We start from the raw sequence: 16,301 nt of genomic DNA, 5'->3' as shown, positions 1-16,301 counted from the left end.
TTCCCTATAAATTAGAGCAAATACTCAGTTTATTTTCCTGTTAGCAGCTGAATCAATGGACAGGAAAGACAAAACATTAATAATCAGTAACATGTTTGTCTTTCATATGAAACCTTGAGTGATCACAATCAGAGACACAGAATCAGCTAAATAAATGGATGATATTTGTTGCACAAGCTTGGGAGGGTGAGAGCTGGAGAGAGGAGAGGAGAGTGGGGAGCGGAGGTGGAGGAGACCTCAGGAGTCTTGGCTAGCTGTCCCTAGGCAGCTGAAGGCACAAATGGGAGAGCAAGGGTCTCTGTTTTCCAGAGAAGGCAGAAAGTGGGAGAGTGAAATACACAAGGGAGAAAAGGGATGGCACACGAAGCTGAAATAGAGAGATGGTGGAAGAGAGAGGAGTGAACCAAACAGTGTAATATCAGGCACTGTTGTTCTATTTTTCTTTACAAAAATGGCCTTTGTATTGATATGCATTAACTGTAAAAGACAGCACTGAATGTTGCACAGTTGAAACACTCCACAATATTTTCCAGACAAGTAATTTACTCATTTACCCCAGTCTTAGATCACTTGAACTGAACCATGTCAAATACTAAAATAAATCAGCATTTGCTCTACTACCTTTGGCTGAACACAAATGCGCTGCAGTAATTGGAGAGGATCATTTGGGTCAGATTGGCTCAGAAACAGCTGAGGTTCCCGGATGCAGTTACTCATATCATCAGCAGGGGACGAGCAGGAGCTACACACAGCATTCTCCAACCCCCACTGTCTCTGCGCGCGCTTGCGTACACAACCACACATACACGCACATCTCCCCACATCCTACCTCTGCCATGTGACAGAGAGAGAGAGAGAGAGAGAGAGAGAGAGAGAGAGAAATGTGATTTCACTAGAAGGCCAGACAATTAGTGGCTGTTGGAGGAACGCATGACACACATCTCAGTTGAGAGAGGAGAGCAAGAGTGACAGAGGGAGGCAGGCTCACGCACACGGGAGTAGAGCGGAGAGAGAGAGAGAGAGAGAGAGAGATGGCTTTTATTTGAATGCTTAATCACCACCAAGGCCTGGGGAGTCGGTGAAATGATGTGGACTATCATGTGACACGCTACCTGCAATGTTTTCATTTCACTGTGTCCGTCTTCATTTGTGCCTGTCAACATAAAATTAAATCCTCAATTAGCGAAATGTCACACAAGGACAAATTACAGCAATTGAATAAAATTGTCTCTCCTCCACTGCCCTACTACTTTGTCGTGGGGTTATCTGTATTCTTATTCCAAATAATTGATTTTTTCACAACTGTGAAATTCAACCATGTGCATTTTATGACGCTGATGGTGTTTTAATACACATCGAGCACATCGATGACTAATGTGCAACGTGAATGAGCGATCATGTATGACGAAATTTCCAGTGAGACACGTAATTGGATGATGTGTGAGTGTATGTGAAGCTCAGTTATGTGTGTGTGTGTGTGTGTGTGTGATACAGATGGGAATGGTCTTCTGTAGAGACTGGAGGTTGGGTCGCATCATAAAGTGTGTGAGGCGTGCGCGTGTATGTGTTTGACAGAAAGGGATGACAGTCCACTGCCAGTGCCCCACAGGCATGCTCATAAACCGAGCTGCTGCTTTTGTGCGCGCGCGCACGACACGTGCACGACCCCTGACGAAAAATTAAAGCAATACCCCTGTAGCCTAACATTGTTCCTCAGCGTGTCTGTAGTTTCCAAGGTTTATTGACCTATTACATCACTCTAATGTTTCTATCGGAATGTGTAGTTTTTGCAGATAGTTCAGTTATATGGCCAGTAGAATTTACACTCACTCACTCGGTTTTATCTATTTCATCCTCAGTTCCTCTTCCCTCCTTTATTTCTTCCCTCCCTCTCACTCGCTTGTGTGTGTGTGTGTGTGTTTAGGGGTGTCTTGAGTGTTTGTGTGTGTATGGGCTCAATTCTCTCAGCCCGGCTCAGTGAGCAGAGAGAGAGAGAGAGAGAGAGAGAGAGAGAGAGAGAGAGAGAGAGAGAGAGAGAGAGAGAGAGAGATTTGTACAGGGGTGGGACAGACATTCTCCAGCCGGGTAGCAGAGTCTCAGTCTGGGCAGTGAGGAACAGCCGCAGCGCTGTCTGCATCCCATTTTGGACTAGACGCCCCGTGCTGTGACACTGTCTACGACCAGGGTGTGTGTGCGTGTGTGTGTGACCATGTGTGCGCGCCCGAGTGTGTGTATGTGTGTGTGTCAGTCGTGGAGCAAATAAAAACCCAGAGGCTTGCGGCATTAAAGGGCAGCATCTTCGGTCCCCCATAACGCGAACAGGGGGTGAGCGCAGCAGAGGAGCGAGAAAGAGAGAGAGAGAGAGAGAGAGAGAGAGAGAGAGAGAGAGGGAATAGCCTACAGAAGGTGGCATGGAGGAAAGGTGTGTGCGTGTTTCTTCGCGGAGGCAGGGCTGTGGGATGTGGTGTCTGACGGACGCGGAGAGATGCTCTGAGCTCTGGTATTAGCAGGCAGCTGCGCACCGAGCCGCTCTCTCCCCCTCCCTCCCCTCCCCTCCCCAGCACCGCTGGTCTCCTCGCACCGACCATTCGCTGAAACCGGGGAATCGGCTCCACACGGCTCGCTGTGCTCACTACCGCTGGCGTCCTGCACGGGGATTTGACACAACCAGGTATGTGCGGCGGCGTCGCCTCGTTTGGGCGCTGGATGCGCGTTTGCATGGTGTGGGGATGTTAACTGTTTGACTTCATTCTAAATCTTCTTGTTGCGTCCCTCCCCTCCCTCTGTGGCCCTGTCAGTGGATTAATGAAACGTTATTTGAGAATGATGCGGAAAGATGGCATCATTCTATCGATGTAGCTGAGGTGAAAAATACAAAAAACGTGAGGTGTTAATGTCATTTAATCCTTTCGCTTTTTTATTGTAAAATCCAGATCTGACACAAACACTGCCAATCCTACAAATGTCCCATGTTGCTCTCATTCTCACCTTTCCCCGTGTTGTTATGCATTATGCACAACATGAACGCATGTGAGCAATGCTGTTGTTTGACACTGAGCAAATGCGATGAGACTGATTCTCTTCATGCCGGCCAAAGAAATGGTAATATTTTGATTTATGAGGGGAGACAATCTGTTGTGATGTTGGCTGGTTTCCCAAGGCTGCAGGCAGATATTTCACTGTTGGGAAATACACAGGTTAGGAGAAGGGAGGCAGAATGTAGCTGAGGATGGGCGTGAGGGCAATATGATCTGAGGATGCACACACCCTCACACGCTCATCCCCCACTGGTATGCCTCGCTCTTCTCTCAGAGCGGCAAATGCATGCTTAAAAGCAACCATGCACGGAGGCATGCATGGCGCACATGTGTGTGCACGCACGGCTGCACACTCACACTTGCACGCACACACCCACATGTATACTAATCCACACTCGACCATAATCCATAATCATGTGTTCTGGAGACATGACGTAACACATGAGCATCTCTCATCTATATGCATCCGTTTTTAAAGGTTTGCACAAAATATTCCTCAGTTTCACTCAGAATGATAAGAGGATGAACAGCACTTCACAGCATGTAGTATAATTGCTTGCAGCATAATAACCTCAAATTGGTGTTCTTGCGTTTTCACCAGGAGAAAAGAGCAGATTGTACTATTGTGTGAAATAGGTTAGCATGCCTCCAACTGACACTCATTTTCATTAAAAGGAGAGTGGCAGAGATTGTACAACTGTGAGAAATGGAGTGTTTTAGAGTGCTCTACTAATCAGATGCATTAGGAAAAAGGGGGGAAATAGGTCCCTGGGCATTAATGCAGGGCCTGGGGTAGCAGTGCCTCAGAGCATTGGGAGTTGGTGAGGCTGAGGTGCTCCCCCTTTCTCTGGAGGTTTCTCTAGTCTGACTCACAAATAGGAGGGGCTCCACCCAGGACCACAGGAATTCCCAGATTTTGTTTTGTCACAGTAGCTGGCAACGATCTGAGAGCTTTTGTCAGACCAAGCAAGTTGATTAAGGAAAAAGTTCTTTTAGTTGATGAGTAAGTTACATACTAAGACATCTCCATTAGTGCAATGCCTTGCTCAAAGGCAATGTAAGGGGTAGAACAAGCAGCTTATGAGGGTAAAAAAAAAACAAAACAAAACACAAAAGCCAACATATTTGTATGTGTGTCACAAGCCTATGGAACATAGAAATGCTTGGACAGGCCATGTTTATATTTAAAACCAAATGATATAGTACGACAATTATAGCTACCCAATGTAGGGACATTGTACTGCAGAGAACACCTTACTTCATGGTGGGTAGATGATGTGTGTGTGAGCACATGCTACTGACATAAATTAACTGTTTAAGACTCATCCTATTATTAAAACCAATAGCCAATGTCCTCTTATCTATACTTAGGTGTTATATAATGAGTTCTATTAAAATTAATCTGATTATATGCCACAAACTGCAGTAAGGGTGAACAATAGCTCAGATACTGTACATATAGATAAGACAACATGTAATAATATTCTAACATGTACTCGTCATGATGGCTCTGAATAAATGGTACCATTTCATTTGTGGCCCATTTGCGCTGGATCTGCACACAGAACAGTGCCTTTGCAGATTCTGTGGTATATAAATATGATGATAACACACATGAGTGGGATTAAGGTGATCTAGTTATCTGTCATCCTTTTCTCCTAATTCTTGCATCATTACGCTCTAATGGGACGATACAGGCGATACCTCGTGGGCATTATCAAGTCATTTGCGTATCAACTCTAGCTCTGGAAGAGGGTGAATGCTTCATTTGTCAAACCTTAACATGCAGATGTCAGGATGTTGGCTCTGTACAGAGAAAGGCAGCTCCCTAATTGGTAATCAGCACTCATTAAACACTAGTACTCTCTTAGTGTGATTTGTCTGGACAGAGTGCAGACACAGTGCAGCGCACTGCTTTTTACAAGTGATGTTCCAGTGTCTGCTACAGTAAACAGTGAAATGTTCCAGACTGGGGCTGTAGCTCAATTTAGTGCACTAAATATATTATAAGGTGCATCACAAATGCATTAAAATAACTACTCAATATTCACCAGCAGGTATTATTAGGTGTATTTTGTGTGGAACGTTGTGTGAAATGGTCCATAATGGTTGCATCATTCAACAAGCTGCAGCTTAAAAACAAACAAACAAACAAAAAACAAAAACAATTCATGCTGAATATACTTTATAAAATGGGCTATCAATTTTAGATTTTGCAAATTGTGTGTTATGAACTGAAAGGGGATTACATACAATCTTTTGCAAAACCAACTGAACTGAAGCCAGCTACATTTTCATGTAATGATGAACAGAACCATAGAAAATAGAATCTGGACTAAGTGGACTATGAACTCTACAGACCTTGAAAGTCCCCTCTTTCAGCAATAGAGATCTTTTGGGTCTCAAATTTTGTTTGGATTAAAATAATAATACAACAACTCCGTGTACACATAGTGTTTTCAACCTAATACGTCGTATTTGCAACTATTACATAATCTAACATGCATTTTTTTCTTTTTTAAAACAACATCAAAAACCATTAGCTCGGCTTAAAGCCAAAGCTACCCTACATTCTACTTAAGCTCCAACACACTGGATTTTTTCTAGTATTATATTCATATTTTTTGATTTGTTGAGACATTGTCTTTTCCAGCCACTTTTGAACCTTGAATTTGAAACTTGCATAGTGTAATAGATAATTTGGTAATGGTGAAGTATTGTTAGAAGCTATATCTCAGTCTCAGTACTCTGCCCAATGCCAAAAGCCACAGAGTAAAACATCTTCAGACTGTGCCTTTGATCACCCAGAGACAACTTTATCTGCTATGTGTTTTATCATGTGAACCTCTGCAGCCTCTGCAAAGGGCAACAGAAGTTTATTTGATCAGAACAAAAGAGCAGCCAAATTTGGGGAAGACTCAGCACTTCTGACCCATTCGGCCTGGATCAGAGCCAGGCAAGAACTGCTTCATCTCAGCAGTTATGACAAACAAGCCAACTCCCTGCTTCAGAGCAATGTTACAGTGTCTCAAAAAGGCCAACATCAAGCTCTCAGCTCACATTCAAGGAGACAGAGGAGTTTGGTGCTGAAGTTGATCTTAATCAATTACTTGCCCCTTTTGGCTACAAAAGGTTGGCAGTTGTCATGATCATCCACCATATTCCATCAACTTTTTTTTTCAAACAATTTCTATAATGTGCTATTGGTTTTACCCAACTCTTTTGTATTTTAGTGACACATTAGCTTTTAATTTCCCTTCATTTTGCTCATTTTAGTTGACTACATTTCAGTCATAATTGTTATCTTACACTTTTTTCATGCCCACATTTCATTCTGCTCATTATATTGTGTTACTCAAGTATGTAAACAAAAACTATATATTCATTCATTACACAGTTGTTTTTTGTATTTCTTTTTGCATTCTACTGTATGATCACTGAATAGGAAAAGAGCTCACTAATTTAAGCTTGACTGATAATAAATCAAGGCTTGTTTTCCAATTATTAAATGGTGCCTTTCATTGTATAATATTATTTTCCCTGCCACAGATATTTTGAATAACTCAACCTGCTGAAACAATATTTAGTCACAGCGCTTATCAATCAGTAATGCACTAAGCCTGACAATTTGTTGTACTATTAATCAAACCAGTGATAACCATTAACATGCACATAACAGCATGACTCTTCTTTCCTTAAACAAGATGTTTTTCCCCTTTTTACTTTGGCTTAAAGCAGTCACCACAGCATTTAAATCCAGGACTTTTACCACATCTGATTCAACTTCCATCAGTGACTCATCTGGGTCATCTTGTTTCTTAATTCATTTTTCAGGCCCAAGACCAGTCCACCCACATAGGTGTTATTCAGTAGGAGTCACCCAGACAGCCCATGTTTCAGCAGTGCTTTCTGTGATATCCATACAACTAGAAACTTTGAGCTTGGATGGCCAATCAGCATGGTTCAAAACCTGTACTTGCAACCCTTAAGTTCCTTTGAGGTATGCAATAGTCTCTGCAAATCAGAGCATTAGCAGCAAGAAGAAGCTGCTATCAGTATTTTACTTTTCTAACTACCAGCAATAGAAAACAGAAAAAAAGTTTAAAATATGCAAGATATTTTTACGCTTGGCTGAGGCAGAAATGTTGGTGTATTGATAAAAACTAAAACGTGACAAAGTGCAATGGAAGCAGACGAAGCAAATAAATGATAATGTACATGAAGTGTGTGGCTTAAACCACTCAGGCTTCTGCTCCACTGAAGAGATGATGATATAGAAAAATGGTAGCAGATATGAAATCTACACATATGTGTGGAGCAATGAAGTGACTGTATCATTCCTAAAATTCATACATGAAACAAACAAATGTAACACTTTAACACTTAAGTGCAGTCTGTACATGCCCACAGGAGTAACTGAATTGCAAGGGCAATCATTCCTCAAGGATTTATTTGTGAGGAAAATTTTGTCCCTTTTTTTTTATTGACAAAAAAATTAATCTAACATCAAAACGGCTAATTCTCTTATCCCGGTGGAGCAAGTCAATAAGCCGTATTCTCGCTTACCCTAACACTGAAAGGTACCTTTGAGCAAGGCTCTGAACTGCTAACTGATTAACACAAGTTGACTCTTGTGCTGTGACACCTCTCAGTTTCGAGTGCAGTTTTAAGTTTGAAATTCAGATAAGAGTTGAAAGTGTCAGTGAAAGTAGCTAAGGCAATATCAGGACATATTTCTACAATATCTGATGTGATTTATTTCTAGGGGGTGGGAGGATGGGAGGCAGTTTTGGGTTGTGACCCATCAGTTGTAAAAGGCTGCTCTTGGCTGCATCCCAGTCTTCGAGAGAGCTGAGTCATGAACCTCCTCATACCATAAAATATACTGTAATTTTTAACCTTATCCTGTTGTCATTCCTTTTCTGTAAGGGCAAATTTGGATGCTACTCATGACTTTACTTGCTTATTTTCACAGAATAGAATTTTTTGGGACAGAATTTGAAAGACATCTGTCTAACACAGTTAAATGACATCTCAGTTTAAAGTTCCTATCTGCAGTTAGTAAACTGCATCTCACCCTTCTAAATTTGTACTATTGCACAAGAATTTTCAGTATTACATATGGTAAAGTGTTTTCTTTGAACAAACATTCCAGCCTCAGGCCTGCCTCAAACCTTATCCCATGAAGTTAACAAATAGTCAAGCTCCTGGATTCATTCCATCATACAGTGCCAGCAGAAACTCTATGCAACCTAGCCTTAAGCTCTATTTGCTAATGCCTGGTCCTTCTTCAGAGCCCAGTAATAAAATCTAACTGTGATGCTGTGTTTCACAGCTCATTTGAAGTGAGCATGTCTCTGTGGTCATGAGACTGTAGACACATTAAGCTCTAAACCCCAGAACTAATGTGGAGCAGCTGTCAGATCCTCTGCACAACAAACATCCCTCTTTCGAATCAGTTGGCCAGTTCCACTCTATAGAAAACACACACCTCTCAGAGCCACTTGAGGCTGTTGAAGGTTTAATACCATGCAGCATGACTTAAGAGGTCTCTGTCCTTTTTTCCACAGGCCTAAGGTGGCCACTTTGTCCTCTTCATAACCATATAGTCTGTTGCATACTGTATGCAATATGATAACTCAATGGTTCAGGTACTAAACCACTGTGATTAATTGAATAGGGACATTAAATGTATGGCAACATAGGTCATTAACTTAATTCTAATTAATGAAAACATCCACATCATCCTCATCCTCAGGTTCTTTAGCTTCAGCATTTTTCATCAAGGTAGATATTTAAAGATAAACACACTGTTGAAGTATAATCACGATTTAGTTTGGTGCTCCCTGTTTCCCACATTCATTCTGACAAGAGTATTGAAGCACAGAGGCAATTAGAATAATTGGCTATCTCCTGCTGTAGAAGCTGGATACATCAATGTAGCCAGTGAGTCTATTGACCTTGACTGACACATACACACATACAGGAATGCACACATAGTCTTATACATGCATATGAATGATTACTCCCCCTGACAATACTTTCATTCTCTCTCTCCTTTCCTCTATCTGTCAGCGCTTCTGGCATACAGTGTGACATCTGGGTAGGATTACAGTGCTCTGTGGTGCTAAAACCTTATATGTGGATAAATATTAATAACACACAGAGTTAAATAGAGTTGTCCTTTGTTTGAATGTAACAATATATAACAAAGTGATTTGCAAAGTAAATTTATTTGCAAGACAAAGTAATAATTCAGTCTAGGTTCAGTGTTCAGTGTAAGTTAAGTGTGGTAAGAATCTGTAACAGAATTGTAAAGTAAATATTCTTTCTGTGTCTTTCAGAGAGATGTTTCTTTTCTGGAGGAAGCCCATTGGATTCAAAATTATTAGTGAGTCTCCACGTGGACTGTGATTGTGAGCTGGGCTCCCACTGTAAAGCACAGGCTGATTGTGCTTGGCTCACCAGTGCTGTATTCTCAACCAACTTCTCCTTTCACTAGATGATAAAAAACAGTCCACAGGATTGCCATCCATGGTTTCTGCCCTAATCAAGACTATATCATCCTACATTGAAAAGATTTGCAAAGGAATGTTTACAAAGAAATTGGCAAACCCAATAAAGAAGAAAGAGAGAAGCGAAAATAAAGAGCCTAAATTGACCACTGATTTGCAAGCACACAATCTAACACTCTCTACCACACTGAAGACTACAGTGAAAAAGATTTCCAAATGCTCTTCGGCACGTAACATATCACTTGAGGACGACGACGGAAAGAACGACTGCTCATCACTGTCACCTACTTTCAGTTATCGTGTAGCTATAGCAAATGGACTCCCAAAAAACTCTCTTTTTTTGAATAATAATGAAAGCATCTTTCCTGAGGTTCTTTCAATTGATAGCAGTTACTCTGACTCCTTGAGTGAGACAAAACCTATCCGGAGACTGGATGAGCATAAATCACACACAATGCCAGTAAGACGAAACAGAAAGAGCCTCATCAGTTTGGCTCCCTCTGATGGCAGTTCTGAGGGTGAGCGAGTGGAACGCTCCAGTCTACACACACTTAGGCTGGGTGCTCTACGCAAGTTGAGAAAATGGAAAAAGAGTCAGGAATGTGTCTCCTCAGACTCTGAGGTAAGCAATTGGAGGAAAACCCTGGGCATCCGGAGCAAGTCCTTGGACCGTGCTGGACGGCAGCAAAAAAGTTCAACCCTGGAGCCTGGCTCCTCCTCCACAGGTTGCATCAGTCAGACCCAGGATGTCATGGAGATGATCTTTAAAGAGCTTCAAGGGATCAGCCAGATAGAGACAGAACTGTCTGAGCTGCGTGGCCATGTAAATGCCCTAAAAAGCTCCATTGATGAGATCTCCAGTAGTGTGGAAGTCGTTCAGAGTGAGATTGAGCAGCTTCGCTCAGGATTTGTCCAGTCAAGAAGGGAAACACGTGATATCCATGACTACATAAAACAGATTAGCCACCAGGCCAATAACTCAACCTTGCGGTTCCTCAATGTTCCTGAAGAGAGGTCAGAGAAAACAGAGAGTCTAATATATAAAATACTAAAAGATAAAATGGGTTTCATTGATGCCCATAAAACAATAAAAATTGAGCTTGCTCATAGGCTTGGGCAACAAAGAGAATGTTCTAATGCAAAACCCCGCCCTATTATTGTCATTTTTGCAACAACCCAAGAGAGGGATTTAGTCTTGAAAAAATGCTACAAACTTAAAGGAACGGGCATTACAGTCTCTACTGATAGCTTAACTCATGATGGAAAGGAGAGAAAAGACAAAACAATGTCTTCCTCACAAACCTATGAAAGCATGGATATAAAGGTCTCAGGAAAGGATAAAGTAGTGGAGAGTGATGACTGGGACTCAATGGACAGTGACAAAGAATTAGATGAATTAAGCAGAAATAAATATGCAATGGTGATTTCAAAGCCTGTTCACAAGAGCAAATCAGAGAAGAGGAGATCCCATGACCATAGCCGGTCAGGGGAGGAAGCAGGCTACTCAGGCACAGTTCACTATGCTGATGACTCTTACTATGACCCAGACAAGCATGCAAAGGCTTACTACTCTGATTTGACCCCTGGTTGGCTTTCCCAGAGCGACTATTCCACTCCTAAACTTAGCCGCTCTGAGTCTGACTGCTCAAAACTTTGCCAGTCATACTCCGAAGACTTTTCAGAGAGCCAGTACTTTACACGGGCTAATGGCTGCTCCCTGCTGTCCTCCTCAGATCAGGAACTGTGGCAGAGAAAACAAGAAGACATGGCCTCCTCCTGGTATGCTAGCCCCAGCCATGAAAATCAAACCTATGAACACAATGAGGTTGAGACAACAGAAACTATTGATAGTGGGGTGAGCAATGGACTTGTATGCATGTCTGGGGATAGAAGCCACTACAGTGGCTCCCAGATCTCTCTGCAAGGTGATTTATCACCCTGGAAAGACTGGCATCATCTGGAGCAGGGTGCTGACTCTGGCTTGGAAGCTTCCATAGAGGTCAGCAGTCCCTTTGACCCATCAACCATCCCAGGTTTTCCGGAAAACATCACTAAATGTCAGGAAGTTGATTTACAATTTGAAGGAGATGAAGAATTCATGATGCTTGACAGAGAAGCTTCTCTACCACCTATAACCACACACATCATTCCTCCCATCACAGAACGGGAGTCTGTCATCAAGTCTGCTCGGCAGTCTAAAGAGGGATGTAAGGTGATCACAAAAGAAAGCACGAAAGTATCATCTAAAGATGTGTCTAAAACTGCTGCTAAAGTGACACATAAACAATCTAAATTGGCTCCTAAAGAAGAAACCATCAAAATATTGCCAAAGGAAAGTCCCAAGGTAACTGCTAAGGTTTCACCTAAAGTGACCTCTAAAGCAGTTCCTAAAGAGTCACCTAAAGAGATTCAGAAATCAGCAACTAAAGAATCATCTCAAGCTCTCCCTAAAGACAGTCCTAAACTAACACCTAGAGATGCCACAAAGCCCAATGTTAAAGATGTTTCTAAAGTAACATCCAAGGTAGCCTCTAGTGAGGCTGCTAAAGTCACTCCTAAAGTGACCCCAAAAGATAGCCCGATAATGACTCCTAAAGAAAGTCCTAAAGAGTCACCTAAAGACAGCCCTAAAGTAACCCCAATTGAGAGCCCTGTATCAACCCCTAAAGAATCCCCCAAAGATTCCCCTAAAGAGTCCCCTAAAGTCATTGCAAAAGAGCCACCACAAATTGCATCTAAAGAGGGTCTGAAAGTTGCTGCTAAAGAGGTTACCAAAGAAGCTGCAAAACCGCCACCAAAAGAGGCCCCAAAAGACATGCCGAAAGTAGTATCTAAGGAGACAGGTAAAGTCCCCCCTAAAGAAGTTTCTAAAATTCCACCTAAAGAAACCCCAAAGGTAACCCCTAAAGAGAGTCCTAAGGTGACCCCAAAAGACACCCCTAAAGCAGCTGCAGAAGCCCCTAAGGTAGCACCCAAAGTAGCTTCTAAAGATGCCCCTAAGGAAACAGTAAACACAGTTCCTAAAGACAAATTCCCTGAACTGGATGTCAATCATAGCTTTCACCAGACCCAGAGTAAGTCTACAACTATGTACCGCAGTCAGAGTGAGATTCGAACAGAGAAGGTTGAAGAGGTTCCCAAGTCTTGGAGCAGTAGGCTCAGCATAGATCTCAGTGAGAAGTCCTTTGGTTTTGGCTTTGGCTCTACACTGCAGAGGGCTAAGTCAGCTCTGGAGGTTGTTTGGAAGTCTGGCTCTCAGAGTACCCCTGCACCTCCTGAGGAGCCCAACTCCTCTTCATCATTCATGGGGCGTTTTCGCACCCTGTCCACCTCCACTGCAAATAACTCTAGTACTACAATAGACTCAGATGTCTACACTGAGCCTGTCTTCTACAAGGCAGAGGAAGAGAAAACCGGTACAGAAGCAGAGACTAGTGAACAACCAGTGGACAGTGAGACCCACTATGTTGAAGTGATGGAGCAGGTACTAGCTAACTTGGAGAACAGGACTAATGCTAATGAGACAGAGGAAACAGATGAGCCTACACAGGAGTGTGAGACTTCTCAGGACTATGATGTGTCTGATGATATTGAGGCATCTCAAGACAATGCCTCTCAGGATTTTGAGGCCTCTCAAGATTTTGAAGCTACAGAGGACTATGAGGCAAGTAAAGAGGCACGAGTTCTGGAGTATGATTGCAGTTTGGATGAGCAGTATGATGAAGAGTACAGTGAGGACTATGAAGCTCAACTCACTGAAGACACTGCTGAGTATGACGCGATGGTGGAGTATGTAGATGTAGAAGAACCAGAGACTGAGGACAATGATGTGACAGAGGAGATGGAAGAGGGTGATGAATTAGAGGATGTAGAGGATATAATAGAAGAGGCTACTGAGGGGTCTGAAAAAGTGGAACAACAGCAAGAGGATGAAAACAAAAATGTTCCAGAGGAGAAGCCCACAGAGGCCCCACCCAAGAAGCGTGTTCGACCCACATTCAAGGAAGCAGCACTCAGGGCCTACAGGAAACAGATGGCTGAACTGGAGCAGCAGATCCTGGCAGGGGGTATGACTTTTCACTCCTTTTTTGTCATGGTGTGACTTTGGTTTGGTACGGTTACTGATATATAAAATTTTCACTGTCAATACATGCCAGGTAATACCTGTGTTTTTCTATAGCATACATGACAGTAACTGCTTGTCAAAACAAAGCACCTGGGACTTAAATAATTATATTGTTGGTGCATTTAAGTTCACTCTGTGAGATTTGTCAGGAAAAAAAAAACAGACATCAGGTAGAGGGCAATGTGAATTTACAAAGTCACGTGTTGCACTGACAAGGTACAGCAGTCAAATCTGATACTTAAGAGCTGTACCTTGAACACAGAGTTGACTGGAGGATCATTGAACACAGCAAAAAAGAAACTGTCAAATGCTTACAGCTCTACAACCGTACATGACAGGCAACACTGACTGGCAGCAAAATAATAGTAATAATTCAATAACAAGAAACAACAACATGGAAAATGTTAAGTGTGATCAATTTCCTATGTGTTTTCATGTTTTTCTGAGTTGAACTTTATACCATACTGAAATAAATAAGGCTGCTGGTGAAGTTTTAATATGATTTAAAAAATGGCAAAAGTAATGTTGAGAATGCATATTTTAAGTTGATTAGTTAAAACATACAAACCCATTAGTATGGTCTGTTAATTTTAAACATGGAGTAGATCCTTGGTGTTGCTAGTGGAAGTCTGATTCATAGTGTATGACTTTAATTGATCTAGCAGAGACAAGCCAAAGACTTGAAAACTGGTGGTTTAATATCGTTGGACTTATGGGAACCTCACACTTTGATCCACTTGAAGGGTGACTCTTTGAATCGATAACTTATTTCGAGCTGAAAAAGTGAAGAGGGGACTCTCTCTGAAGGTGGATTGCAGTGTTATTTGTGGCACTGACTTTGTATTTGTATTCCCATGGCTCAGCTTTAAATTCTTTTGTAGCAGACTGTGGCTCAAGGGATGAGACTGTCAAACATGTTTTCTGGAGGTTTGTCATTTATCATCAAAATTGAATACACCTTAAAAGCTACAGTGGGGCTGGCTTCCAAACTTACCATCAGTTCTTCACAATGAATAAAAACATGACTACAGTCTATTATTGGGTGTCATTGTGGTGGCAGATAGCTAAAGCAAGTGTGGACGTCTGTACATATTGACTTACCACCCAAAATGTTTTATATGTGACTGCCATTTATGCACTATTATGGTTTAAGTTTGAGATATTTTATTCACAACATGTAGCAGAATTTTGGGCCAATACTCCCAATCCTTTGTACCATACTTTTGCTTTATTGCAATCATTTCCTTAAATCAAAATACTGTATAAGTGATGGGTCAAGGCTTACTTAAGAAGGAACTGATTTAAAATCAAAATGGGTGTATGGTTGAGACTGATTCATTGAAGAAAAAGTAGTCTCTCGACTGGAATGAAAAAAGACTAGGGAATTTCCACTCTTACTTAAAATGAAAAAGCTCTTGACCTATATGTAGCTGCAACTGTGGTACTCATGGCGACGCAGGCACTGTAGTTCAGGGAATACAGGATACACCTGAAGACTGTAAGGCTGTATGACAGATGTGTGCATAAGCTTTTTCCATGGCCACATTCACCAAATATCCTGCAGGGAATAAATTCAGTATAATTATCTACTGAAACTCTTCAATTAGGAGAGCTTCCTTCTGTCATGGCTTTGAGTGACCTGGCCTACCAGCCTTTCGAAGACCAAAAAATGCAGCTAATATGAGATATTAGTTGGCAAGACAGAAATGACAGTACACTATACATTATCATCTAAATTATTACCACAATCCTGAATATATAATGCATCATCATTTTAATTATTCCATTCAATTTAATTTAAATGTGGCACCACAGTTTTAACATTAATACCTGAGTATCCCCCCAGGGCTACTAAAATATGTGGGAACACAGGCAGAGGGGATGCATCAATAATTCTTGTAGAAATTAAGGCCCTAATGATAATAGATTTTGAGGCTTATGCTGACATTGATTTTTGTGAGTTTAAAAAAGGTAAAATATAAGGACATACATTTGTATTTTTAAAATTACATATAAGAAATATAGCTATTAATAACTGGCAAAGAATATGCACAGTGGGACATTATACAGTCGAAAAAAAAAATACAGTCGCTCTTATAGATAATTTATGCAATGGCTACATAAATATTAAACATTTCAAGCATATCTTTGGCATTTCTTTACTTCAGTTTATTGCTATTAACCATGACACTGCTTTTGGTGGACTTCCAGGCGAGAAGAGTTAAGGATTGACTTGTGCAGTAGGCTCCGGGCCTATGACCCCAATTGAAAATGTGCAACCAATTTTCTTCACTGTCTTACAGCTTTTGGCTCTTTTCTTCATCTTTCTAGATGTCAGTTAGTGGCCTTGTCTATATTCTATAGTGTTTCCTTGTTCTGTGAACAGTGATGTATGAATTCAGATGTCATAGCCACTGTTAGTTTTCAAGCAGTTACCTACGTTAACTTTCACATAAAATCTCTTTCACTTGCCCCAACACAGCTAATGAAACATGTCAAATATGCATTTTTGTGACACTGGGAACAATTGTTGAAAATTCATCATACTACTGATGGAGAATTAGCCATAGATGGAGGCACACACATGCGTAGTCTACACTCCCCCCTCATTAGCTTTAAGCC

At 41.5% G+C, this 16,301-nt stretch overlaps 1 protein-coding gene across 3 annotated transcripts in view; it reads left to right on the top strand.

The window, feature by feature from the left end:
- The first annotated feature begins 2,016 nt into the window (after positions 1-2,016).
- Positions 2,017-16,301, top strand: part of LOC108876972 (protein unc-13 homolog C) — a 102,763-nt gene continuing 88,478 nt past the window's right edge. For all 3 annotated transcript variants that reach the window (XM_018666839.2, XM_051077166.1, XM_051077160.1), the window contains exons 1-2: positions 2,017-2,671; positions 9,383-13,620. In XM_018666839.2, coding sequence (XP_018522355.1) covers positions 9,573-13,620 — 4,048 coding nt within the window. In that variant the 5' untranslated portion in view covers positions 2,017-2,671; positions 9,383-9,572. The remainder of the gene's footprint in view (positions 2,672-9,382; positions 13,621-16,301) is intronic.

This window comes from Lates calcarifer, linkage group LG2 (genome assembly GCF_001640805.2).
Source record: "Lates calcarifer isolate ASB-BC8 linkage group LG2, TLL_Latcal_v3, whole genome shotgun sequence".
Lineage (NCBI taxonomy): Eukaryota > Metazoa > Chordata > Actinopteri > Centropomidae > Lates > Lates calcarifer.
This window is presented reverse-complemented; position numbering and strand designations above follow the sequence as displayed.